This window comes from Nicotiana tabacum, chromosome 13 (assembly GCF_000715075.1).
Source record: "Nicotiana tabacum cultivar K326 chromosome 13, ASM71507v2, whole genome shotgun sequence".
Classification (NCBI taxonomy): domain Eukaryota; kingdom Viridiplantae; phylum Streptophyta; class Magnoliopsida; order Solanales; family Solanaceae; genus Nicotiana; species Nicotiana tabacum.
The window spans coordinates 1081983-1108686 of record NC_134092.1 but is presented as its reverse complement, the minus strand read 5'-3'; the positions used below and the strand labels follow the sequence as shown (position 1 = coordinate 1108686).

At 36.6% G+C, this 26704-nt stretch overlaps 4 protein-coding genes across 9 annotated transcripts; 1 reads left to right on the top strand and 3 right to left on the bottom strand.

The window, feature by feature from the left end:
• The first annotated feature begins 654 nt into the window (after nucleotides 1-654).
• On the top strand, nucleotides 655-3402 carry LOC107787456 (uncharacterized). 6 transcript variants are annotated; one of them, XR_012697861.1, is made up of 6 exons: nucleotides 655-993; nucleotides 1410-2109; nucleotides 2177-2303; nucleotides 2381-2636; nucleotides 2716-2829; nucleotides 2924-3402. XR_012697861.1 is itself a non-coding variant. In XM_075227667.1 (6 exons), the coding sequence occupies exons 3-6, from the start codon at nucleotides 2199-2201 to the stop codon at nucleotides 2996-2998; spliced, it is 555 nt and encodes a 184-aa protein (XP_075083768.1). In that variant the 5' UTR covers nucleotides 658-993; nucleotides 1783-1886; nucleotides 2177-2198; the 3' UTR covers nucleotides 2999-3402. The 6 variants fall into 6 exon arrangements, 4 of the variants coding, with proteins under 4 accessions (XP_075083768.1, XP_016464522.1, XP_075083767.1 ...); XM_075227667.1 differs by having other exon boundaries at nucleotides 658-993; nucleotides 1783-1886; nucleotides 2376-2636; XM_016609036.2 differs by having other exon boundaries at nucleotides 658-993; nucleotides 1410-1886; nucleotides 2376-2636.
• A 10203-nt stretch (nucleotides 3403-13605) lies between these two features.
• Nucleotides 13606-14575, bottom strand: LOC107787452 (uncharacterized). The gene is made up of 3 exons (XM_016609031.1): nucleotides 14266-14575; nucleotides 13975-14219; nucleotides 13606-13905 (listed from the first exon to the last, which is right to left on the bottom strand). Exons 1-3 carry the CDS (start codon nucleotides 14573-14575, stop codon nucleotides 13606-13608), a joined length of 855 nt encoding a protein of 284 aa, XP_016464517.1.
• Nucleotides 14576-16746: 2171 nt separating this feature from the next.
• LOC107787453 (uncharacterized) lies at nucleotides 16747-19657 on the bottom strand. Its single transcript, XM_075229104.1, has 7 exons — nucleotides 19573-19657; nucleotides 18972-19159; nucleotides 18784-18796; nucleotides 17772-17962; nucleotides 17622-17686; nucleotides 17346-17556; nucleotides 16747-17124 (listed from the first exon to the last, which is right to left on the bottom strand). Exons 1-7 carry the CDS (start codon nucleotides 19655-19657, stop codon nucleotides 16747-16749), a joined length of 1131 nt encoding a protein of 376 aa, XP_075085205.1.
• Nucleotides 19658-20276: 619 nt separating this feature from the next.
• LOC107787454 (uncharacterized) lies at nucleotides 20277-26381 on the bottom strand. Its single transcript, XM_016609032.2, has 6 exons — nucleotides 26141-26381; nucleotides 22756-23294; nucleotides 21966-22158; nucleotides 21809-21873; nucleotides 21503-21713; nucleotides 20277-20828 (listed from the first exon to the last, which is right to left on the bottom strand). Exons 1-6 carry the CDS (start codon nucleotides 26330-26332, stop codon nucleotides 20466-20468), a joined length of 1563 nt encoding a protein of 520 aa, XP_016464518.2. The 5' UTR covers nucleotides 26333-26381; the 3' UTR covers nucleotides 20277-20465.
• Nucleotides 26382-26704: the final 323 nt, after the last annotated feature.

The window sequence follows — 26704 nt, the reverse complement described above, 5'->3', positions numbered from 1 at the left end:
TCAATTACTAATAAATTTAGACATGGTAATAAATTTTAACAACACAATCATCATCTACGTATTACTAATGAATGGTAATTTTTGTGGTGAAATATTGTTTGGAGTCTGATACGGATAGGCTAAAGGGGGTGGGAAAAGTGGGTAAAATAAGTGAGGGGGCATGTAAAAAAAAAACAAAAGGGTGGTTTTGGAGGACACGTGTCGTGATGTGGATTTTTTGAGGAAAAACAAAGGGCCTAAAACGGAGCCTTTAGTCGAGAAGGGTATCAGTGGATCACTTGTTTAACGACAAGATTACACGTGACCTCATTTTCAAACGGAAGGTACAAATAAGTCATTTCGAAAACCACGAGGACAATTTTGAGCCTTTTCCCTTTAATGTATATGAGATAACAAAATTATTCTAATTAAGCTCAAAGAATTAAAGTTATTTCTGAAGAAATATCAGAGTTAGAAATATCTATGGTCAAGATATATTCCTATAGAGTCTAGTATTTAGTACTAATATCTTAAGAAAACTAGATTAATGTAATTAACTGATCAAACTATTCAATGTTAAGTAACTTGATTATTAAAAAATCGAACCTCAAAATCTTAAAAAATTAATAACTGCCAAATTGAATATTCTCTTTTGACTCCCTATAAAAACACAGTAAAATGGGTCTGCTAAACGGAGCGGGAAATTTGGATTCGAATATGGATTTCTTCAGTGATGACAGACCGAACTTCCGACGGAGGCAGTCGGAACAAGAGACAATGCCTTACAGCTGGAAATTAAGGCTAAAAAAAATATTCAATATCGGAAAATATACCAAAGATCGAGGCAAATATCTATAACTAGTGTTCGTCGGTTTTTTTCGACCGAAAGCCGTCGAAAAACTTATGTTATATGAGATTATTTTGTGGACCATATCTCATTTCGTGACTCTCTATTCCTCTTCACTCCAGCGGCGGCACCTCTTTTTTAGGGCTTTTTTCTCTCTTTGAGCTAAGGTTTGACGCTATGCTTAAAGCAAATTTTGTTCTTTTAAATTTGTTGTGTGTCCAAGTTTAACTGCTGCGCATGTTTGCTTATTTGTTTTCCCAATATGTTCAATTTGAATAACTGATTCCTGTATAAATATGGAGTGACTACTGTGGTTTACAGATAACTTGAATCCTTATGCTAACTTGAATTAATGTAGGAGTTAGGATTATCAACCATAGTGTTCATAAATTGCATAGATTGAACGTTTTTTATAATCTTGTGTTGCAAAAGTAGTTTGTTTTCCCCAATAAATATTTGGACCTTGTTAATTTTATTTAGTAATTATTTTGAACCTTTGAATGTTAGGCAGAAGAGTGTAAATTAATTTGAAAAAATAAATTATTTTTAAGTATCTCAATTTGTATTTTTGCTCTTTGTGTAGATGGAACTTGAACATCGCAGATGGATGTATGATAGAAATTATCCTAATCGGTAGAAATTGAGGGAGGAATTTATAGAAGGAGTTGCATGATTTATTGCTAAGGCGAAAACACTTTATGAATTTCTCACTGAATGGATGATTAGGTGCCCTTGTATGAAATACAAATGTAGAAAGCTGTTGAAAATAGAGGATGTTAAAAGACATCTTTATAGGAAAGGGTTTATGAAAAATTATTATGTGTGGACTATTCATGGAGAAATTGATGTCGATTTTCAAAAACTTTCTAGTGGTGAGAGTAGTCGATTAGTGGAGAAGAATTTTGAAAATTCTCGATTCAATAAAATGGTTAAGGGTGATTTTGGGATGTACGCAGGGGTTCAGTCCCAACCAAATGTTCAACATTCTCCTAATTATGAGGCTAATCGCTTCTTTACATTTAGAGGAAGCTAGTCAGCCACTCTGAAGGCTCAATGCATTGTAAGTATTCTCTTGCACATAGATTACTAAGTATTAAATCGCATTGGAATATTCCGCGAGCGGCCATGGACTCTTTCGTTGGGCTCATGAATGAACTTAATCAGATATAAAATTGACTTACCTAATGATTATTACACAACTAAGAAAGGTTTCCCAATCGTGGAGAGGTTGGAGGGTTGGATCATTTTCAAAGGTTGATTATCGCTCCCGATGGGACTACTAGGTAAGCAATCCTTTTGTTAGTTGTTAATTATTGAATATATTTTTACATATGTTGAATTTGATTGCAGATTTTTTCCCTCCACTCTATCTATGATAGCTGTTAGGGATTCTATTATAGCATCTTATCGTGACGTTTGGAATACCTGGAGAGAGATACCGTACATTGTCAGAGACCAGATGTGGAATTGCTTTAGGGTACGAATAAATTAATTTTTATACTATTTATAAAATTAATTTTTTTCATCTAATGTTATAAATTATTTGCAGTGCAGGTGTGCATGGCATACCCAACATGATCATCAAATAAGTAGTAATTTCAAGAAGAAAGCTGCTGATCTGCTTAAAGATACCTTGTGGACTGCTCAGAGAAAGGTTCAGAAGCCCAGCTGGATGTTCGAAGATGTATGTGCTAGACTTAATGAGAAGTGGGACAGTGCGAAATTTCAGAAGAAGAGCACCCAAGCAAAGGCAGTCCGAGCCTCCGACAAGGGTGGCTCAGTTGGTATAGGGACCAATCGAAGGAGATTGGTAACTTGTTTATTAAATTTTCCTTGATTTTTGCTAAACACAATTGCCTTTTATCCACTCATATTTGTTTCTTTTGCAGGAAAAGTTAAAAGGAAGAACTATAACTTATGGTGAGGTCTTTGAGGAGCCACCTGCGAAAAAGAAAAAAGATGGTACAAGAATTCGGGGCAAGCCGCATGCTGAGGGGACATACGTAAGATCCTAATTTTAGGACTATTTCGTTTTCTTTAACATGAGTTCGTTTATATAATGCTAATAATTTTCATTTCACGATTGGTATAAAAAAGGCTTGGCTGAATGGTGTGAAAGTGAATCGGCTTCCGAGGATGGTAGCTCAATCCAACCGTCACCGGATGATGTAGCTTCAATATTGAGGGATATGGTTGATGGCATAGAGAAAAGTAGAGCCTACAACCTTGGATCACACCATTGCTTAGGCCGTTCGGTGTCAAAATAGTCTGGTGCTTCTTCTAGTTCGCGCAATCAGGAATATATAGATGCATTATGTTGGGAAAGCACAAAGCAGACCATTTAAAACTTTAAGGACTGGAGAAGCTAGCGCATAACTTCATGGACTATTGTCAATCTGATCCACAGTCTAACTCTGATGATGAAAATTAGTTGTTGTAGTTGTGATGTTTGGAACATTTTGTTTGATTTGGTTAGGATGTTACTTGAATGGTGTTTGATTGTTTAGGGTTGTATTTGGATCTATAAATTAGTAGCTGTAAGACTCAATCTCAAGTTATAGATATTTGTGTTGCCATATTTTTAAATAGTGGAGGATGCATTTTGTTGATTTTCTTGCAGCTTTGACCGAGATTGGAAAAAGATTGAAGCATTTGTCGAATGAAGACTGTTATCCAGGTAATTTTCATAACGAAGATGGTGTCATTTAGTTTGAAGAGATCATCTGACATTAGAATTTTCTGTAGGCAAGAAAACTTCCATTTGGTCTTTTCTTGTAGTTGGTGCAGTCATAAGTTTTTTGCCGATTCATTAATAATAATATGGTCAACGATTTGGAAGTTGTGTAATATTCACGGAAGCTTACATCCTTGTGTGTTCTGGCTTTTCGATAACTTTGGACCTTTTTGTTATACAGAGGGATTTATTCTTTTATTCCTTTTTTCCTTTTCATGCTTTGTATATACATTAATCATGTTGATGCATGATAGAAATTGTTGATTGTAAAAGAGAAGCAGAAGGAGGGGGAGATACTATCAACTGGTAGGTGATTGACCAATAGTTTGTAACAAACTATCCTTCAATGCAAAACTAGGTGTAGATTTTAGGTATGAATATTGTCTTGGGATCTTTTTTTTTTTTTTTTGTTGAATACCAACTGGGGTTCTGGTGGTTTAATGTTGTCTCGTTTTCAGTTTCTTTTCTTTGTTTTTGTCCTTAGAATCGAATTCACTGTCTCGAATGAGACATAAATGTCTCTTAAGGGAACAGAGAATCATTTTTTGCTGCTACCTCATCTTATTAACCCTGTAGACGTCAGACTTGTAGAACATCCCTCAAGTTGGCATATAGGACATTGTATTCTCAATTTCTTAGATTTTATTCTCAACTCATAATTCAAGGAGGACTTTTAATTCAAGTTCATAAAGAACATCCAGAAGTCCAAGAATAAAAATAAAGTGGATCTATTGTTTGCAGTGTTAAAAACGGGGACACCATGCATTGTGTATATAATGTTGCGTCCATTTGTGTTATGTCGCTTCAATTTACAACACTGCATGTTTTTTGCTTGTGTCAGTGTCCTCATGTGTGAATCCGTCACTTGGAATGAATCGACTTGCTCTTGCCTGAGATGAGTTGCATAGAATTGTGCTTAGTTGGGGCTTCGCGTCCAATGTTGGTAAATGTTGTAAGTTTTAAGTACTTCCCGTTGAAGTTATAAATGCATGCAAATTTGAAGTTGAGGAGGAAAGATAATACCACTGTTTTCTTGATCATAGCCTGCGCCCAGTGTTTGTCTTTTATAGCCCAAATATACAAGAAACATCTGCCGATGTTAAGAACAATGTATTCAACTTCACAGTTCTCTGTCCGATGCATTATATGATTCTTATAATTTCCTCCATTGTTATACTTTTCTGCGCAGTTTTTACTTTGCTAGGGTGTAAGTAATAGAATTTGTCTGGCCCTTAGTTTTAGGCAAGAGTTGTGCAGCAAGTGACAAGTCACACCTTCATACATATGGTTTATGATTTATATGTGTAATATGGCCAAATTTTTATGACATTTGCCATGATATAATATCTATTATAACAAATTTGTAGTTCATGACATTTGCCATGACATAATATCCATTATAACAAATTTATGGATCATGACATTTGCCATGACATAATATCCATTATTAGGCCAAGGATTACTTGCTATAAATAGAGGAGTTTCTCCTCATTTGAAAACATACCAATTCAAGAGCTTCTCACTCTTGTCTTTCTTTCTTTTCCTTTATTTCATTATAGAGTATTTTGTAAGAGAGTGAGTGTTGGGAAACACTTGTGTGAACCCTTTCTTTGGAGTGATCTTGTGAGGTTATTCTCTTGGGGTATTTGGGATTAATTAGAGTATTTACTCTAATTTTGTACTCTTGTTGGTATACTGAAATTGCTCCTCTCCGCTTGTGGACGTAGGTCACCTTGACCGAACCATGTTAAATTTGTGTCTTCTTTATATTCTTTAATTGCCGTTATTATCAACTTCCATTGTCTTTGTTATTGTCATTATACTGTTGTTTGGCTAAATTCCGCACTACCCGGGTTTTCGATCCTAACAAATTGGTATTAGAGCCATATCTAACCGGGTTAGTTTAAATAGCCAAAATGACTTTAACAAAGTCGTTGAGAAATTTGACCGAAGTGCAAACTTCGGAATGTGGCAATTAAAGATGGAAGCTATCCTAATTCAGGATGGCTTAGATTTGGCACTGCAAGGAAAGAAGAAGATGCCGGATAAAATGACGGACGAGGAGTTTGCCGTCATAGACAAAAAGGCAAAAGTATGTATTATTTTAAATCTTTCAAATGAGGTTTTGCGTGAAATTGCAACAGAAAGCACAGTCAAAGGCATATGAAAAAAGCTTAAAACCTTATATATGAAAAAAACAGTAGAAAACAGACTTTACCTAAAGCAAAAACTCTACACTTTTCGTATGGCTGAAGGTACCTCTATACTTACTCATCTTGATACTTTTGATTATGTTCTTTTGGATTTAAGTAATATAGATGTTGAAATCAAAGATGAGGATCAAGCTGTATTATTGCTTGTTTCCTTACCCCAGTCGTTTAAACATATAAGAGATACTATGCTTTATGAAAAGGATCATATCTCTTATAAAGATATCAAATCAATTTTGATATCAAAAGACCAAATAGATAGAGATATTACTGGGAAAACTAGTGGGAACCAAGGGGAAAGCTTATTCATAAGAGGTAGATCCAATAAGAAAGATTCAAGTAGTGAGAAACCTAAATCAAGGTCAAAATCCAGATACAGAAATGTCATATGCAAATATTGTCATAAGAAAGGTCACATTATTTCTGAATGCTTTAAATTGAAAAATAAAGAAAAACATACAGAAAAGAAAAATGAGCACAAAAATACTGACACTGCCGAAGCAAGTGTAGCTGCTGATGAGACTGAGGGAACTATTTTTTTAGCAACTAATAATAGTTTCAAATCTAACAATGAGTGAATTTTAGATTCGGGTTGTTCTTATCATATGTGTCCCAGTCAGGATTTATTTACCACATATGAATCTATTGGAGGTGGAGTTGTCTTGATGGGCAACAATGCTGCCTGCAAAGTTATTGGAAAAGCTACAGTCCGAATCAAAATGCACGATGGTGTGGTGAGAACTCTCACTGATGTTAGACATGTTCCTGACTTGAAGAAAAATCTCATCTCTTTGGGCACTCTAGAATCTCTTGGGTGCAAGTACACAGGTGAAGGTGGAGTTCTGAAAATTTCTCATAGTGCTCTTGTGATCATGAAAGCACACAAATCTGGTACGTTGTATACTCTTTTGGGATCTACTATTACAGGTGCTGCAACAGTTTTAATATCAGATAAATCAGATTCTGACATCACCAAATTGTGGCATATGCGATTGGGGCATATGAGCGAAAACGGTCTTTCCATCCTCAGCAAAAGAGGTCTCTTATGTGGCCAAAGTACCGAAAATATGGAGTTATGTGAACATTGTGTGTTCGGAAAACAGAAAAGAGTTAGCTTCAAATCTCAAGCAATTCATAGAACAAAAGGTACTTTGGATTACATTCATTCAAATCTTTGGGGTTCTTCACGTTCCCCATCAAAAGGTGGTGCCAGGTATATGTTAACTTTCATTGATAATTATTCAAGGAAAGTTTAGGTTTATTTCCTGAAAAATAAAAGTGATGTTTTCTTAAATTTCAAACAATGAAATTTTTTGATTGAGAAACAAACAGGAAAACAGGTTAAGCGGCTTAGAACAGATAATGGCTTAGAATTTTGTAATAATGAATTCAACGAATTTTTAAAGAATGAAGGAATTGCTCAACATCGTATTATGAGAATGACACCTCAGCAAAATAGTGTGGCAAAAAGGATGAATAGAACTCTTTTGGAAAGGGCTCGTTGCATGATTTCAAATGCTGGGTTGACAAATGTCTTTTGGGCAGAAGCTATCTCTACAGCTTGCTATATTGTCAACCGAGCTCCTTCTGCACCTTTGAACTTTAAGACTCCAGAGGAAATGTGGTCAGGTACTCCTGCTAATTATTCTGATTTAAAGATATTTGGTTGCCCTGCATACATGCATGTAAATGATGGAAAATTAGAGCCAAGGGCTAAAAAGTGCATTTTCCTTGGGTATGCATCTGGGGTGAAAGGATACCGACTATGGTATCCTGATCCCATGGCACCAAAATTTATAATTAGCAGAGATGTAACCTTTGATGAATCCTCTATGTTATATTCTAGAAAAGAGTCTTCTAGTTCTTGTGATACAGATAAAGGAAAGTGTACACAGAACCAGGTGAAGATTGAGGTTGGCATTCCTTCTGAGCCAAGCTCATCAACTTTGGAGTAAAATACAATTGAAACTCCTGAAGTTGAGACAAAAGCTGAAATTCCTGAAGTTGAGACTCCTGAAGTTGAACCAAAAGAAGAGGAGTATTCTATAGCCAAACATAGACCAAGAAGAGAAGGTAAACAACCATTAAAGTTTGGAAATTATGATGCATTTGCTTTTTCAGTTGTACAGAAAACTAAAGAAATTGGAGAACCATAAAAATATTCAGAAGCAGTTTCTGGTGCTGACTCAGCCAAGTGGCTGATTGCAATGAATGAAGAAATTGAGTCTCTCCACAATAATGGTACTTGGTCTCTTGTGAAGCCACCATCAGGAAAAGAATTGTTGGTTGCAAATGGGTCTTCAAGAAAAAAGATGGCATTCCAGGGGTTGAAGATGCGAGGTATAAGGAACGATTAGTTGCAAAGGGCTATAGTCAGGTACAAGGAGTTGATTTTAATGATATTTTCTCACCTGTTGTTAAACATAGCTCTATTAGTGTCTTGCTTGTCTTCGTTTCCATGTATGATTTGGAATTAGAACAACTTGATGTTAAGACAGCTTTCTTACATGGCGAACTTGAGGAACAAATATACATACATCAACCCGAAGGATTTGAAATTGATGGAAAAGAAGATCATGTTTACTTGTTGAAGAAATCCTTGTACGGATTAAAGCAGTCTCCAAGACAATGGTATAAAAAGTTTGATTCCTTTATGTTGGGTCATAGTAATTCGAGGAGCATGTATAATAGTTGTGTTTACTTCCAGAAGTTAAATGATGGTTCATTTGTGTACCTATTATTATATGTTGATGACATGCTCATTGCTGCTAAGGATTTAACAGAAATTCACAATTTGAAAAGTCAACTGAAAAGTGAATTCGAGATGAAAGATTTAGGAGCAGCTAAGAAAATCCTTGGCATGGAGATCAAAAGAGATCGAAAAGCCAACAGGTTATTTCTGAGCTAGAAGAAGTACTTGGAGAAAGTCTTGGAGAGGTTTGGCATGAAAGATGCTAAACCAATTAGTACCCCTCTTGCTGCTCATTTTAAGTTATCAGCTGCTCAGTCCCCGCAGTCAGAGGAAGAAGAGAGGTACATGGCACAGGTTCCTTATTCCAGTGCAGTCGGCAGTATTATGTATGCAATGGTTTGTACACGTCCAGACATTTCACAAGTAGTGAGCGTGGTAAGCCGGTATATGGCTTGCCCTGGTAAAGTACATTAGCATGCTGTGAAATGGATTCTCAGATACTTGCGAGGTACTTCAAATACATGTTTGGAGTTTGGGAGAAATACTAACACTTTGGTTGGTTTTGTAGACTCAGATTATGCAGGTGATCCTGACAAAAGAAGATCACTGACAGGCTATGTATTTTGCATCGGTGGTTGCGCTATTAGTTGGAAAGCTACATTATAACATGTAGTAGCTTTATCTACTACCGAAGCAGAATATATGGTAGTGACCGAGGCGATCAAAGAAGCTTTATGGTTGAAGGGTCTATTTGCGGAATTCAGTTTGCACCAAAGTGGTATTATCATTTTCTGTGATAGTCAAAGTGCCATTCACTTGACTAAAGATCAAATGTATCATGAGAGGACGAAGCACATTGATATAAAGTATCATTTCATCCGAGAAACCATTGCTGAAAGAAAAGTCTTTGTTAAGAAGATTAACACTAGAGACAATCCCGCCGACATGTTCACAAAACCTCTTCCAGTGTCCAAGTTCAAGCTTTGCCTGAACTTGATTGGCATTTATGAAGAATGATTTTTCCCATTGGGGTTTTTGCGGAGAAGGTGGAGCAAATTTACTATATATAAGCCGAAATTAGGCCAAGGTGGAGATTTGTAATATGGCCAAATTTTTATGACATTTGCCATGACATAATATCCATTATAACAAATTTGTGGTTCATGACATTTTTCATGACATAATATCCATTATAACAAATTTGTGAATCATGACATTTGCCATGATATAATATCCATAATTAGGCCAAGGATTTCTTGCTATAAATAGAGGAGTTTCTCCTCATTTGAAAACACACCAATTCAAGAGCTTTTCACTCTTGTCTTTCTTTCTCCTCCTTTATTTCATTATAGAGTATTTTGTAAGAGAGTGAGTGTTGGGAAACACTTGTGTGAACCCTTTCTTTGAAGTGATCTTGTGAGGTTATTCTCTTGGGGTATTTGGGATTAATTAGAGTATTTACTCTAATTTTGTACTCTTGTTGGTATAGTGAAATTGCTCCTCTCCGCTTGTGGACGTAGGTCACCTTGACCGAACCACGTTAAATTTGTGTCTTCTTTATATTCTTTAATTTCCGTTATTATCAACTTCCATTGTCTTTGTTATTGTCATTATACCGTTGTTTAGCTAAATTCCGCACTACTCGGGTTCCCGATCCTAATAATATGGATGAAGATATTAGGGAGTAACCTTTTCAGATAGTAGCCATGAACAGAAGCACTTTTTAAAAGTCCAGAAGAGTGGAACAAGTGCACATGTACCTACCCCACGGCCTAAGAGAAAAACAGCTCATCCCTATCCAGAAAAGTTCCAAAAAATGGTAGGATCAATGTGTGCATCTGCTCTCTTGTCGCGAGATACCATGATGGAAATAACTGTCTTACACTTTTTACTCAACAGTTGTTTCCCAAGATTCCCGGCCATTTCAGCCTTCAGCAGCTTTGCCTGAATATGGCTTTTCAATTAGGCCTGCTTCTTTTTCTTTTTCGGGGAAGGGTCAGACCACGTGGTGAGGCTAAAAATGAATCCCAAAAATATTTAGACGGTATGTCAAATTTATTTAGAATATACATATGTGGATGTGATAAGGCATCATGCATATATAATTACTGCCTTTATTGCAATATTATGTTACAGTTGTGGAATCTGGATTATAATTTTTGTTGAAAGTACAGAGAACTATTCTTAATGATTATGTTTTCTGTAGAAAGCGGGGGGTGGGTGGGTGGGTGGGTTATTTTGTTGAATATTTGTAATGCTTATGATAATAATTAGTGATCCAATTACAGCTCTAAATTAGCAGTTTCTTGTATGTTAATAAACCCCCTCCACAGGATTTTTTTATTTTTTTATTTTTTATGAAGTAAGATAATTTCATTGAATGACATCAAAAAGATGCATAGCAAAAATATACAACAAAAGTGTGGATGCTCATATACCAAAACTTACTGGATAACTAAGGAGCATACACAATCCAAAAAAGATTCAAAGCAAGTTACAGGGGCCTCGTTGAACTAAGTAAATAGATTGCTTAGACAAGTTGCTTTAAGAGAGTGATTAGGAGTTGAAATCCCATCAAAACATCTGCGATTTCTCTCATTCCAAATGCACCAAAAAATAGTAGCAGGCACCATTTGCCAAGTTTGTTTTACGGAATTCCTAACTCTCCATGAGCACCAGCTCTCATAAGCATCCTTGATACTGTAAGGCATGACCTAGGCAAGTCCAAAAACTGATTAAAACATGTTCCATATGTCAGCTGCTACTGTGCACTGAAGAAACAAATGTCTCACACTCTCAGATTCCTCCTGGAACATAAAATAGCTGTTCACTGTAGGAATACTTCTTCTACTGAGGTTGTCTTGAGTAAGGCAGGATTCATACATGCTTGTCCAGATAAAACCAATTACTTTTATAGGGAGCTTGGTTCTCCATATAAGCTTTCATGGCCATTTGTCAATCAGCTCTTTATTGGAGCATAGATTGTCGTATCCTCTTTTGACAGTATAGGTTCTATCTTTGGAATCTCCCCATTCCAGCGTGTCCTTCACCTGAGGGTTGACCTTAAAATCTGATAATTTTGAAAGCAATCTCAGCAGGTCATTTAGTTTCCAGTCTTGGATATCTCTTCTGAACTGCAGTGCCCATGAGTTATCTTGCCAATAGTGCCCAATAGTGGAATCCTTGTTGCTGGCCAATAGAAATAGACTTAGATGTTCGTCTTTCAGAATCTATGACCCTAACCATCTATCTTTCCAGAAAGAAATATGAGTTCCGTTCCCAAGCTTGAGTGATGACTTGAGTTGAAAGTCACCCCATAACTTTGAAATGTGTTTCCATGGCCCAGAACCATGTGGTAGTCTACTCTGTCTAGTACACCAGTTGTTAGCCACACCATATTTTGCTTGTATTACAGCTTTCCACAGCCTAGGGTACTCTATGTTGTACCGCCAGTGCCATTTTATTAACAAACTCTTGTTGTATAAAGTGAGATCTTTTATTCCTAGCCCTCCATGCCTTTTGGGGAGAATACTCTTGGCCATTTAACCAAATGAAATTTATGAGTTTGACTATTTCCTTCCCATAGAAAATCTCTCCTTAATTGATCAAGTCTCCTCTGGACCTTAGCTGGGATTGGAAATAGGGACAAGAAGTAGGTAGGAATGCTATCCAACACACTATTGATGAGTGTAATTCTGCCACCCAAAGAAAGATACTGTATTTTCCAAGAAGCCAACTTTTTTTTAAAATTTTCAATTACCCCATTCCAGATACCTAGAGCTTTGTATCTAGCTCCCAGAGGAAGACCCAGATATGTTGTAGGGAAAGAGCTCACCTTACAACACATTACTTCCACAAGTTCTTCCAAGTTTGGAAATGAATTGACTGGGTAGATGATGCTCTTCAACATGTTCATGTGTAGGCCCGAGATAGCTTCAAAGATCATGAGTGTAAGATTGAGGTACAAGACCTGTTATATTGCAGCTCCACAAAAAATCAAAGTATCATCTGCATAGAGCAGATGGGAGATTGTAACAGAGGTACCATTTGTACTTCCCACCTTGAAACCCTCTAGCCAGTGAAGCTGATTTGCTTTATCTAACATTTTGCTAAGCCCTTCCATAGCAAAGATGAATAAAAAAGGAGATAGAGGATCTCCATGTGTAACACCTTGTTGGGGAGAAAAGAATCCAACTGGTCCACCATTGATCAGGATTGATTACTTTACTGTAGTAATACAGAATCTGATCCATCTAATCAAACATTCACCAAATCACATCCTTCTTAGTGTATTTATCAAATAGGTCCAATTAAGTTGATCAAATACCTTTTCTATGACAAGTTTGAAAAGTAGACCAGGTTGCCCAGACTTTATCTTCCAATCCAATATCTCATTAGCTATAAGAGTTGCATTTGTGATCTACCTATTTTTTATGAAAGCATTTTGATGACTAGACACCAATTTTCCTATCACCCCTTTTAACCTTTCTGCTAAGAGTTTGGAGACAATTTTGTAAACACTACCAATCAAACTGATTGTCCTGTAATCTCTCAGCTCAGTGGCTCCTTTCTTCTTCGGGATCAGTGCTATAAAAGTGGCATTACATGATCTAACTGGGTTGCCATTCTGGTGAAACTGCTGAAGGGCTCCCATGATATCGTCCTTGATCACCTCCCATGTTTTCTGATAGAATGCCATAGTGTATCCGTCCGGACCTGGAGCTTTATCAGGTGCACAATTCTTAATTACAGCCAAAACCTCTGCCTCTTCAAATGGCCTTTCCAGCCATACTTTCTCTTCCCCATTTAATGTTGCTACATCTTCCAGTCTTGTAGTAGGTCTCCAGCTTTCATTCTCAGTGTAGAGTTGTTGATAAAATTCTAAAATCTCACCCCTATTTAGATCTTGATCTTCAGTGATGTCATCCCCAACTTTGAGTCTATCAATACAATTAGTTCTTCTGTTGGAATTGGCCACCTTATGAAAGAATTTGGTATTTCTATCCCCTTCTTTGAGCCACAAGCATCGAGATTTTTGTCTCCAAGATACTTCTTCTGCTTTAGCTAGTTGCTGAATTTCCACTTGGAGTTTCATAATATTGGCTTTTTCTTCGTGGGATTGAGCTATTCCTTCCGTTTGTTGTTACAAAAGAGAAAGCTCCTCTAATGTTATTCCCCTTTTCACTGCAATGTTGCCAAATTCTTCTCTATTCCAGATAGTAAGGTCTTTCTTAAGGAGCTTCAATTTTTGCACCAAAATAAAGTCAGGAGTGCCATTGACATCATAACTCTGCCACCATATCTTGATCTTTTCTAGAAAACCTTCTGTATTCAGCCACATGTTTTCAAATTTAAAGTAGGATGGGTTAGAGTCCCAATCCCCACTCTCCATCATGATAGGGTTGTGATCTGAAATAACTTTAGGAAGAGCAATTTGCTTAATCTTTCGAAAGGTATCATTCCACTCATATGATATAAGGAACCTGTCTATTCTTTAGGCTTGGATATTAACCTCCCCTCTAGACCAGGTGAAGTAAGCTCCCTGTAATGGTAAATCTACTAAGCATAGATCCTGGATGACATCAGTGAATCCCCTCATGGCTCGTGATCTTCTTACATAATTGTGCCTTTCACTTTCAAATCTACAAACGCTGAAATCACCTCCAATCACCCATTGTTCATCCCATAATCCTCTAACAGCTCCCAATTCATGCCATATTTCTTCCCTTTCCAAGTTTGTGTGTGGACCATACACCCCTTGTGAAACAAAATCTGAAACTCTTATGTGTGTTCTCAAGCATACCTGAAATAGAGTGAATTCCATGTTGGATTTCAATGCAGTTCCAATGTCTTTTGTCCCACATCGTAACTATCCCTCCCCTAGTGTCACTGGCTTTGAGTTCTGCCCATTCAACCCATCTGTTGCCCCAAAATTGCCTTGCTAGAATTCCATTCCAATCTTCAATCTTTGTTTCTTGCAAACAAAGAATATCCGGCTTCCAATCTCTTATTAATGATTTGATGATATCCCATTTCCTGTTGCCTTTCAACCCATTCACATTCCAACTTAAGTTTTTTGTTTTCATCCAGAAAAAATTTGGTATTTTCTCCATTTTTTCTTCTTTTCCCCTATCATAATTCACCAAGGATACCAACCTTTTGACTTCTGTTTTCCCTTTCTTTTTTGACTTTCTTTCTCCTTCTTTGGACTTCTGGTTTTTCAATTGAAGTTGTCACTTTTCCTCCATCCTTAGAACCGTCTCTAAGATTTTATGTTCAAACCCTTTGAAATTAACTCTGAATGCCTTGCATGCTTTTCCCATGACTAATTTAGTCCATTTTGATGTCTCAATTATTGTGGGGTTCTGAAGTTGATCACTAGAATCATACCAGGGAAGAGAGAGATAATCACCAGTTGATTGTACTGAAAATTTTGAATCTGAATCGGTAAGAGAAGAAGGAGTAAGACCAGAGATGGATCTTGGCATGCATAGAGAGAAAGTATTGTGCTCACCTTCATCGTCCGCTTTAGAATCATGGGTGGAGGTTGTTGTCTGGTCAGGCCTTGTATTAGTGTTCAGGGAAGGCATAGCAGTGATGGGTTTATTAATATAGGGGCCCTTTGCCTTCCAGATTTGCGTACCTTGTTTAATTTGGGCCTGTTTGTTATTCCTTTGCTCCCTCTTAAAACATTTGGGCTTTTTAGAGTAATAGGCCCAATCCAAGTTCTTTGTTTTGGAGGGTCCAGAACTATCATTTTTAATTTGCAAGTGGACCGTAGTTGATTGAACTAAAGGACCGGTTCTCTGACCTAATTCAAAATTTAGGTTTTGAGTGACACCCACGTGACCTCTCACGTGTCTATCATCAACTACAACTGGCTCTTTGGACATCGAGGTACCCACCTCTGTATCCACCGTCTTTGGAACTGCGACGACCCCATTTCTGCTAATTTGACAATAATCATCTGGCACAATTGAGACCCAATATTTCCAATATCCAGCTTCTACCTCCACCCTAGAAGGAGGTTCTGAGAGAGACTTTAACGCATATTCTAGCCCAAAACAGATTCGATTTGTTTTTTGTTTCAATATCCAGTCCAACGAATCCACCACAAAGATCTCTGATGGCTTTGAAAGTACCTTCTGACCATGCATGAAGAGGAACACCCAAGGCTCTAATCCATACATGTTCTGAGTTCACCTTGTTCATCTGCGTGCCGGACACCGGTGACCACCATCCCAGTGAAAGTCTTCTCCCACTCCAGAACCATTCGCCTTCTTTAACCCTTGTGGCCTCTTGTTTTGAAGGAAGATGGAAGAGGAATTGGTTGTGAGAAAGATGTGTAACTCTGAGACCGGCTGTCACTTGCCATCTTTTTGAGAACCGGCTTTGAATCACTTCTGATTTTGGCGATGCACTGAATGGGTCGTTAAAGGTCCCAATCAAGCAGTTTGAAAGGAAGCCTGAGCTGTTGTTGTTTGCATCTGGATTAACTCTGACCATTTTATCCACCACATTTGCAGCATTTAGACCGCTTTCCGGCCATTCTTGTATCATTGCGGCATCTGTATATGATAACTCCGCTTTCCGCCTATTTTTTCAATTTGTCATACAAAAATAGGTTCCACCTACAGAGTGCGGCATAAGGCTTTGGTTCCTATTTTTGGCTATTTTGAATGATGTCTTGGTGATGCACCTAATTATAATTCGACTCAGGAAGATGATCACAACAACGGAAACTTCATACTCCTTGATCTTCACACATGTTTTGAAAGTGTCAAAGTCAATTTCTTTATTTGTAACTTATCTTTCCCATTGAAGGAAATGAACCAGAAGGAGAGAGTTCAAATATGTTGAATTGTTGTTTAACACAAACTGGTAGGTGAACTTTCGTCATTTTCTACTTTACAGATTGCTCTTGGAGATGTTATATTTGTTTCCTACATCTAGAGGTGTTTTTGATATTTAAGGAGTCGGATTTCATAGTTAGTACTAGAACACAACCTTGGAGTTTTATGGCCAAACATTCTATAGACTAACCAGCTCTCGGCTATCAAAAATCAAAGTATTTTTCTAATTCAGAATACAGAGAAAGAAAGAGAGAGACCATGATGGTGGAACTCAAGCCTTTTATCTTCCATAAACACTATCTGCTAATATCCAAAAAGTTCTCTAACATGAAAGAAGAACACTAAAGTTTGACAATTGTGGTTGAAGTTGTATGTAAAGAGCATGCACTAAGGTATATTGTACATGAGAATACAATTAGCAATAAGGAAATTTAAGAAAAGGCCAAGCTAGTGCTCTTGTTTAGACTGGACCAGTACTCATCCTCCATTTCCTCCACTTGCTTTGTGGCATTAACTTTTTGTTCAACAAAGGCCTTAAGTTGTTGAAAGTTATAAGGTGGTGGAAGTGTACATGGTTCAGTATAACTTGGAGACTTCTCTAAGGCTTCTTCCATAAACTTCCTCCAAATACCATATGAAGAACATGCCAATGATTCTGAACATATTTCAATTGCATTTGGAGGAACAATTGGATCAAACTTCTGCAGCTTTACATATTCATTCAGCAGATGGTATATGTAATCAAACACATATTCCATCTTCATGTCTTCATGAATGAAATGACTCCCTGCATTCCCTATGGCTTGTGCCTGAAAGTTTCAAATTCAAAAAAATGAGATTATGACTAAAGAAGCATTTATAAACAAAGTGAATTGAAAAAGCATACTAATGTTGCCTGATGTTAGCATGTTACAACGTTCATTAGCCTGTATGGTTATTAGACTCGAAAAGCTTTGATATTTCTGCTAAATCTCGAGGAATTTTTTGGAAACTATTCATATATGGTACAACTATACTATATTAAGTTTACTTTGTCGGTGTGATTGTTTCCCCATTGAACAGCAAATTTGAGAGACCTACACTTATCAGTGTCTCTAATAGGCCAGTAATGCTGCTGTGGGATCATCCCTCTCATGAAGAAATCATAGTAACGTGGCGTTATGTATAATGTCGGAGAATCACAGGCAAATATGTATTTCTCACTCACAGACCATGCCCATCCTTCTACATATATCTTGAATCTAACAATTTTGCACCAATTTTCAAATTTCAATCCTCCCCAAAAGCATATTTAATTATCATTAACCTGTGGGTGCATTGGTCTTCAATATTTGATTCCTTGTACCCCTTTTTGGATTGATCACTCCAATCCTGACATTATCATTTGAAGACAAATTAAAGGTCATGTTATTATGTAAATATGTGTTGATAATGGCAGTAATAGTAGAAGAGAAACCTGGATATATAAGAGAGTATCCCAATTCTGATTATGAGTGACATTACACTTCATAAGGTCTTTCCTGACTGGAGAAACATTAGGATTTCCCCTCCAATAAGCAAAGGGTATTCTCTCTTTCCAACTGCTTTTCTTATTCCCTTGTTGTATCTTCTTCATCATACTTCTCCATGGTCTTATATTTGTCTCCCCTATATACAATAAAACCAAAATACAGTCATCTATCAATACTTGTGTAAATCCTAAAAAAGGGCAGTCCGGTGCACAAAACATCCCCCATTCACGCAGGGTCCGGGGAAGGGACGCACCCCTAGGGGTGTGATGTAGACAGCCTACCATAATGCAAGCATTAATAGTTGCTTCCACAGCTCGAACCCGTGGCTTATAAGTCACACGGAGACAACTTTACTGTAGCTCCAAGGCTTCCCTTCACTAATATAAATCCTATATACCAAAAATATTTAGGGTGAAAAGAAGGTTAAGTACCAGCCCCAATACGACCAATCTGGGAAAACAATATCCAGACTCTCCCAATCCGAACAATACCGGAACAATGGGGGTGGGCCGGAGTTAGGCTGCTGGAAGTCCTTGGCGGCGATGACCGGCCGGTCATCGGTATTAAACATGATCTCCAAATTAGGCAGTTTTCAAGGGTACCACCTTAGGAGTTGTACAATCCCATAAATGGTGAATAAATGTCTAGTATCAATAGATTTCTTTGGATAGCGTTCAACGAAAATTTTCCCATCCAATATTATTAATCTGAAGCGAGCATGTGTTTTGGCTTTCTCTAACATTTCCCTAGTGATTCCAGTCTTTTCCCAATGCCTTAAATCTTCATGAATCCATCTAAAATACTCAGGGCATGTTGAGTTGTTAGGATTTAAGGGTTTATAGGATGTAGGATAGGTTCTTGGACATGTATTGGTCTTGTTCCATGCATTGCAATCCAAAGGGTATTCAAGAACCTGAGGCCTGACACTCGAGTCTGCTACTGTTCGATAGAAATTACCTGAGTACTTTGCCTGCGCAAATTTAAAGAACAAATTGTCAATTAATTACTCGAGTAGGAGAATGAAATGGTAAATTACTAGTAGAGTTACATGTAACAGTCTGTAATAATTAGAATCACTAAAGCAGTGACCATTCTGGAATGACAGTAAAGACTTTTTACACTATCAAATATATGCATTGACTTACAAGATCAATCCATCCAGAAAACGACAAGGCTGAAACTATAACGATGGCAAACAAGATAATTAGCAAAACTGTAACGAAGGCTGTCGATGTGGCTCTCTTCTTCAGATATTTCACTGCATTCTTTTGCGGCAAAACATTGATCATCAATTTCAACTTCTCGTTCCTTTCTTTCATGTTTCCTCCACCTCCTATAAAATCCAACTAAGAAATTTATGTCTAAGCAGAGAAAGTGGTAAGCTTGGCAATCATAGGTTTTCTTAGTACAAGTTGAAATTGATTCAGAAACAATGCAAGTATTTTGAAACTATATATATTAATCTTGTTCAAGTCCTTAGACATTCCAAGTTGATCTCCACAATCTGATGCTTTTTCTGCACCTTTAGGTAAGTGTTTAAATTCTGTTAACTATCTTTCTATTTAGAGTATACTACTGCTAGAAGAAATTAATTTGCAAGTATATCCAAATGCCCTTAGGTAAGTGATTAATTTCTTGCAAAATGAATACCATGCTAAACTGGTCATTATTGGTCATGAAAGTATTTTTTTTTTTTTTTTTTCCATGTACTCTGGTTTTTCATTCTCCAAAATCCAAAGTTCTTACTTGATTTTTCCCCAAGATTAAGAAAAGAAAAGAAAATAGCAGGATTACTTTCCAGCTTACAAGTAATCCTATTCGTTTCATCCATCAACTTCAGGCAAGTAATTGATCGAAGAAATATAACGAACTAAACGAGCTTTTTTATATGTATAGGAACTGACAATGAGAAACTGTTAAACTAGAGATGCAGCAAATGGCCCTCAAAATATAAGCAAAGAAACATAGTTAAACTAAACATAGTAAATCATTGCTGGTTCAACTAGCAGAAAGTCTACTTATGGTCCTAAGCAGAGATTTCAACTAAAGACTGGCTTTGACAAAAAGGCCAACCAAGGAAGAGATAATGTCAAAACTGAAGCTAGCCAGATATATCCACATAAATGGAACACTGATGAGTGATGATGGTGGAACGTTTAAGCCTTCTTATCTTTCATAAACATTTTTATGTGTGGTCCTATGATCGGTGGTTAAGTTGTATCGTGGGTTAATTAGGATCCCTCCACCATTAACCAGAAGCCTTCGATTTGAGTCCTGAAAATGAAGAACTACTTGGTACGAGGTACTTTACCTTCTTTAGTGGAGATATTGGGCACAAATCCGGATTAATAGGGCAGTGATTTTCGGATACTGAATGCCTTAAAAAGAAGAAACTCTTGAAGATATATAGCATTTATAAACAAGTACACTAAGAAACAAGATTGCCGGTGATTATTCCACGAGGAATAAGGTTGAAGTTCTATGTGAAGAGTACTAAGGTATTATACATTAGGATACAATTAGCAAAGGGCAGCCCGGTGCACTAAGCTCCCGCTATGCGAGGTCCGGGGAAGGGCCGGACCACAAAGATTTATTGTACGCAGCCTTACCCTGCATTTCTGCAAGAGGCTGTTCCCTAGCTAGTGCTTCTTGTTTAGCCGGGACCAGTACTCATCCTCCATTGCCTCCACTTGCTTTGTGGCCTTAACTTTCTGTTCAATAAAGGCCTTAAGTTGTTGGGGGTTATAAGGTGGTGGAAGTGTACATGGTTCAGTATAACTTGGAGACTTCTCTAACGCTTCTTCCATAAACTTCCTCCAAATACCATCGGAAGGACATGCCAATGATTCTGAACATATTTCAATTGCATTTGGAGGAACGATTGGATCAAACTTCTGCAGTTTCGCGTATTCATTCAGCAGATGGTATATGTAATCAAAAACTCGTTCCATCTTCATGTCTTCGTGAATAAAATCACTTCCTGCTTTCCCTATGGCTTGTGCCTGATATTCTCAAATCAAAAAACAAAAAAGTTGTAAATAAACAAACTGAATTGGAAAAGCATACTAATGTTGCCTGACTATTAGACTCAGCTCTCTTCTGCTAAAGCTCGAGTAGTTTCTTGAAAACTTTACGCATTCAATACAGATTCTACTCTATTAAGTCATAGGCCTTGAAGTTATCTCAGTTTCAGATACACCCCTTGTATATCTCTTCAAGAGTTATATCTAATCAGTTTGTTATAATATGTATTTTTAAATTCAGTCGCCGAATCGGTTTCATTATCACTTTCATACTCCAAATATAGAATATCTTTTTCTCTTGTTTTATTTTTGTAAAAACTTTGTAAAACATATTCAGATAGCGTTTGCATAGTTTATGAATTCTGCTTAGCGTTTACCTAAACACTTGAATTTCTCAGAATCAGACCATGTCTTGTGATGAAAGGGGAGAAAGGACAAATTACTTTTTGATATGTGATAGAGAAAAACTATACAACAACAACAACTTTCCCAGTATATTCTCATACTTGGGGTCTGGGGAGGGTAATGTGTACGCGGACCTTACCCTACCTAGTGAAGGTAGAGAGGCTGTTTCCAATAGACTCTGATAGAGAAAATAAGTATATATATATGACGGACGTGGAAAATAAGTGTGAGGGAAATTGAAGGTATACCTTATCGGTGTGATTGTTTCCCCATTGAACAGCAAACTTCAAAGACTTGCATTTATCAGTATCTCTAATGGGCCAGTAATGCTGCTGTGGGATCATCCCTCTCATGAAGAAATCATAGTAACGTGGTGTTATGTATAATGTCGGAGAATCACAGGCAAATATGTACTTCTCACTCACAGACCATGCCCATCCTTCTACATATATCTTGAATCTAACAATTTTGCACCAATTTTCAAATTTCAATCCTCCCCAAAAGCATATTTAATTAGCTAAACAAAAAGATTAAGTCTCTGTAATATCATTAACCTGTGTGTGCATTGGTCTTCAATATTTGATTCCTTGTACCCCTTTTTGGATTGATCAACCCAATCCTGAGATTAATTATCATTTGAAGACACATTAAAGATCATGTTATTATGTAAATGTGTGTTGACGATTGCAGTAATAGTAGGAAAAAAAATACCTGGATATATAGGAGAGTATCCCAATTCTGTTTTGGAGTAACATTACACTTCATAAGGTCTTTCCTAATTGGAGAAACATTAGGATTTCCCCTCCAATAAGCAAAAGGTATCCTCTCCTTCCAACTGCTTCTCTTATTCCCTTCTTTTATGTTCTTCACCATACTTCTCCATGGCCTTATATTTGTCTCTGCCCTATAAACAATAAATCAAACACAATCATCTTTTATAACTAGTTAATTTGGAGGTGGAGGAAGCAGCATCGGAGTCAGAATTTTAACTTTATGGTTCTAGATTCTAGAACGATGACTTCAAGTGCTAATAATTAGTTCTAAATTTTCTGTGTACGTACTTAATGAATTTCTTAACACAAATACATTGTTTGAGCAAAATTTATTGACCCTCGGAGGGAGTACGGTCTGAGCCGAGGGTCTATAGGAAACAGCCTTTCTATCTTCACAAGGTAAGGATAAAGCTGCGTACACACTATTTTACCTAGACTCCACTTGTGAGATTACACTGGATTTGTTATTGTTAGGAGGGAGTACGACCGGATGGAACTCAAAAATAAACTTTTGACCTAAGTCATAGTAAACTCTCTTTTTCTTTCTTTTGCAAAGATAAAATAATATAATTCCTAAAATTTCAGACCATTTAAAGAGCAATAGTAGAAAATATTTGCTCGCACACAATATTTCGTCAACTTTCGGTGAATAAATGGAAGAAATAAAATGTTATGAAATGCATGTTAGTACCAAAAAAACATTAAGGATATGAAAGAAAGTTAATTACCATCCCCAAAATGACCAATCAGGGAAAACAATATCCATACTCCGCCAATCTGAACAGTACCGGAACAACGGTGGTGGACCGGAGTTAGGTTGCCGGAAGTCTTTGGCGGCGATGACCGGCCGATCATTAGTGTCAAACATGATCTCCAAATTAGGCAATTTCCCAGGGTACCACCTTAGAAGTTGTACAATACCATACATTGTGAATAAATGTCTAGTTTGAATAGAGTATTTTTCATATCGTTCAATATAAATTTTCCCATCTAATATTACTAATCTAAAATTAGCATGTTTTTTGGCTTTCTCTAACATTTCCCTAGTAATTCCTGTGTTTTTCCAATGCCTTAAATCTTCATAAATCCATCTAAAATATTCAGGACATGTTAAGTTGTTAGGATTTAAGGGTTTATAGGACGTAGGATAGGTTTTTGGACATGTATTGGTCTTGTTCCATGCATTGCAATCCAGAGAATATTCGAAAGTCTGAGGCTTGATTTTTGAGTTTGCTACTTTTCTATGGAAATGACCTGAGTACTTTGCCTGTGAAAATTTAAAGAAGAAAATGTCAATTAATTATTCTAAGCATGAGAATCAAATGGTAAATTACTAACAAGTCAACCAATTCAAGTAGGAGAATCAAAGAGTGATTTGAAAAATAAGGCAGTTATCTTCATATGTTAGCAAGTTCTTTCGGTGTATATTGTTAGTCCCACCAATATTGCTGTATATGTAAATAATAATTCTGCAAAATATAAGTTATCGTAATGAAACAGTAATTAGTTCGAGCCCACTAAATTCACAGTGTTTCCTTAAGGAATTTAATCCCCTCCTAGTACCCAAGGTAATGGATTATTTCCTCCCAGGATAGAACGAATCACACACTGGTGTAGCGGTACTTCAAACCCCAGTGTTTCAGCGAACACAAAGTTCGGTAGCAAATCACACTTACAGTTGCTTTGTTTGAAGTTAAAAACAATGCAGAACGAAGGAGTAGAAACTCAGAAAATCGTATGGAAATGCTGAGAGGAAGGAGTGCAATGCAGCTGAAGCACATATATATAGCAGCCAGTGTTGAAGAAGAACAATCGTCCACCCTCCATGGTGGAGCAAGCACATTCATGGTTGGAAGAGCATTAGGCGGCTGCCTTGTGGTCAATACACGGATTGGAAAATATCCGTTACAAATGCGGATAATCAATCCGAAGCCGAGCGAGCGACGACGACGGCGCGAGGCTTGCTTTCTTCTTAACTCTTTAAGAGCTACAAGAAGAGCAATTATATATATACCCACCAAAAATCTTTTCCTCTTCCAATATGGGACAATGTCTCATTGTCAAGAGGGGGAAACTTAAAATTTTACTCAAAAATTTCATTTTCCCTCCATTTCTCATCCACCCTCATTTTAAGATTATTTCATCTTAAAAACAAAAACCTCAAAATATATAAGTAAATTTTCTAGTGTACAATTGCAACCAAGCCGTTCACTAAAAGAAGAAAAATTTAATTCACAAATATTTAGTCACGTATGGAGCTATTACATAAATTGTGCAGAAAAATGTACCAACTACCAACCAATATTACAAAGAGTACTTATTAAAACTGTTATAAATTTTTCTTCTTAATTTCTACTACTTTGTAGTCAAATGTAGGAGTAATATACATTTATCATTTATTGCGATGTAAGTGGAGTATTCTCTTTTCTAGAGCAATTCCCTCCGTTCATTTTTACTTGTCCACTATATATACTAAAAATATATTTTCACTTTTACTTGTCTACTATACTAAACATATATTTTTACTTTTACTTGTCCACTATACTAAATCAAGAGAAAGACAATCTTTTTCCTGTTTTACCCTTATTATTAACTACTTATTCCCCAAATCATTTTCCAAGATTTTTGGAAATTATACCATTATTATGGGTAAAATTGTAAAATATATACTTCATTTATTTTTTCCTTAAAGAGGATGCAAAGTCAAAAGTAGACAATTAAAAGTGAACGGTGAGGTGACAGCAATAATGGTCGAGTGTCAGAATGCTCGTAGTTTACAAGAGATTAGTAAATGACTCTAAAATTCATGGATGGTAAAACTAAATTAAAATGACTTGAGATAATCCCCCAAGAACAAGCTGCAATTAAGTTACTTGCAACTAGAGCAAATTCGGACAGAGATGTTACAATATTAAAATTATTAAATTCCAGGAAAGTAATACTCGTTGAGAGAGTATTGTGTTTGAAAAATTTTCATGGACTACATTATTTTCTTTTTTACCAAAAACCATCTTAGAAGAGATCGATACTCTATGTGTTTGTGTCCATCGTGTTTTGCGATAAAATATTTGCCTAAGAACCATTTACTTAGAAGTGAATTTTATCCAGGTGACAACACCTAGCTAGCTAGTACTTGTAGCTACCTTATAAATGACATGACTATATAATATTTTTACGCTATTAAACTCTTTTACGTACGATATTATGTTTTAATTAGCCGATGTATTAATTTTATGGTAAACCGTAAATGCATGGGAAAGTGATGACTAGGGGTGGCAAAATGGTTAAAAGAAAATAATTATTCATCCGTATTATTCATTAAAAAATTGGTTGGATAATGAACTTTTAAAAACAGGTCAAATATGGATAAGGACCATATTTTTCACTTAGAAAATGGATAATCAATGGATAACTAATGAGTTTAACTTTTATATTTATAAAGCCCCAAATTGGGGGTTCCTCAAGTTGGAAGACTAGGAACTCTCCAAAAAGTGATTATATTCAAGAAGTCATGGCTAACGTGGATATCCATATTATCCGCCAGTCGGGCGTACGCAAAAAAAATTTTGTAAGTGATGCCGCATTTACATAAATAAAAATATATTATTTAATATCATTTTCTCACAAGTTGAAAGCCTTGGTCTAATGAGTTAGTTGAATATTACCGGAAAGGGAGGTGTAAGTTTAGTTCTCCTTAGCCTCAAATTTTTAACAAAAATGCTCGCTCAAACATTTTCAAAAAATAGGATGTCTAGGTCCAGATTCTAACCTACAACCTTTATAAGTCCAAATACAAGCTTCTGACCAAGAAGTACTCTCTACTAGAAAGGTGTCATTACTATATTATTTTTGCAGAATATTAATATAAATATTTAATATTTTTTTCGGGCGAAGCGGATGATACCCGCTTCCACCCATGTGCATCCGCCCCTGCCGCTGGTTAACCCGTTTTTTATCCGTATTAAATATGAGTAGGATCGATAATTTATCCGTTTTTTGCATTACACATTTTCGACCCGTCCATATCCGACCCGACCCGACACGGCCGTTTGCCACCCTAATGATGACACTGAAAGAGTTTAAACGTAAATGAGAGTAAGAATATTGACTTACAAGATCAATCCAACCTGCAAACGACAATGCTGAAGCAATGACGAGAAGGAAGAAAATTAGGAACGCTGTGACAAAGGTAGTTGCTGTTGCTGATCTCTTCATCAGATATTTCCATCTTGCTGAATTCTTCTGCAACTCATAAGTCCTTAGCCAGAAAACATTCATCAACTTCTCCTTCCTGATCTCTTTCATGTTTCCTCCTCCTCCTCAAAAATCCAATTGCCAATTTATACTTAATGTTATAAACTAACCTAGAAAAATCACACTTGAGTTTAATAACAAACTTGGAAGTATCCGTTTTCTAACAAACTTGGAGAAGTATCCGTTTTCTGCTAATTTATTTTCTTCACACAAAAAATTTCAAAGGAAATCTCACTTTTCACATCCCATGAAATATGGAAACAGATAGTCTTTTTGGTGTGTGTGTGTGTGTGTTGGGAAAGGGGAGGAAAGAGCTGTATTAACGAGAAGTACTGTGTTTATTGTAGTAAAAAAGTAACATACTCCAATTGATGGCGCTAATGTATTAAGAACTGGAATATTGAAGAGAATTAAATAGTTTAA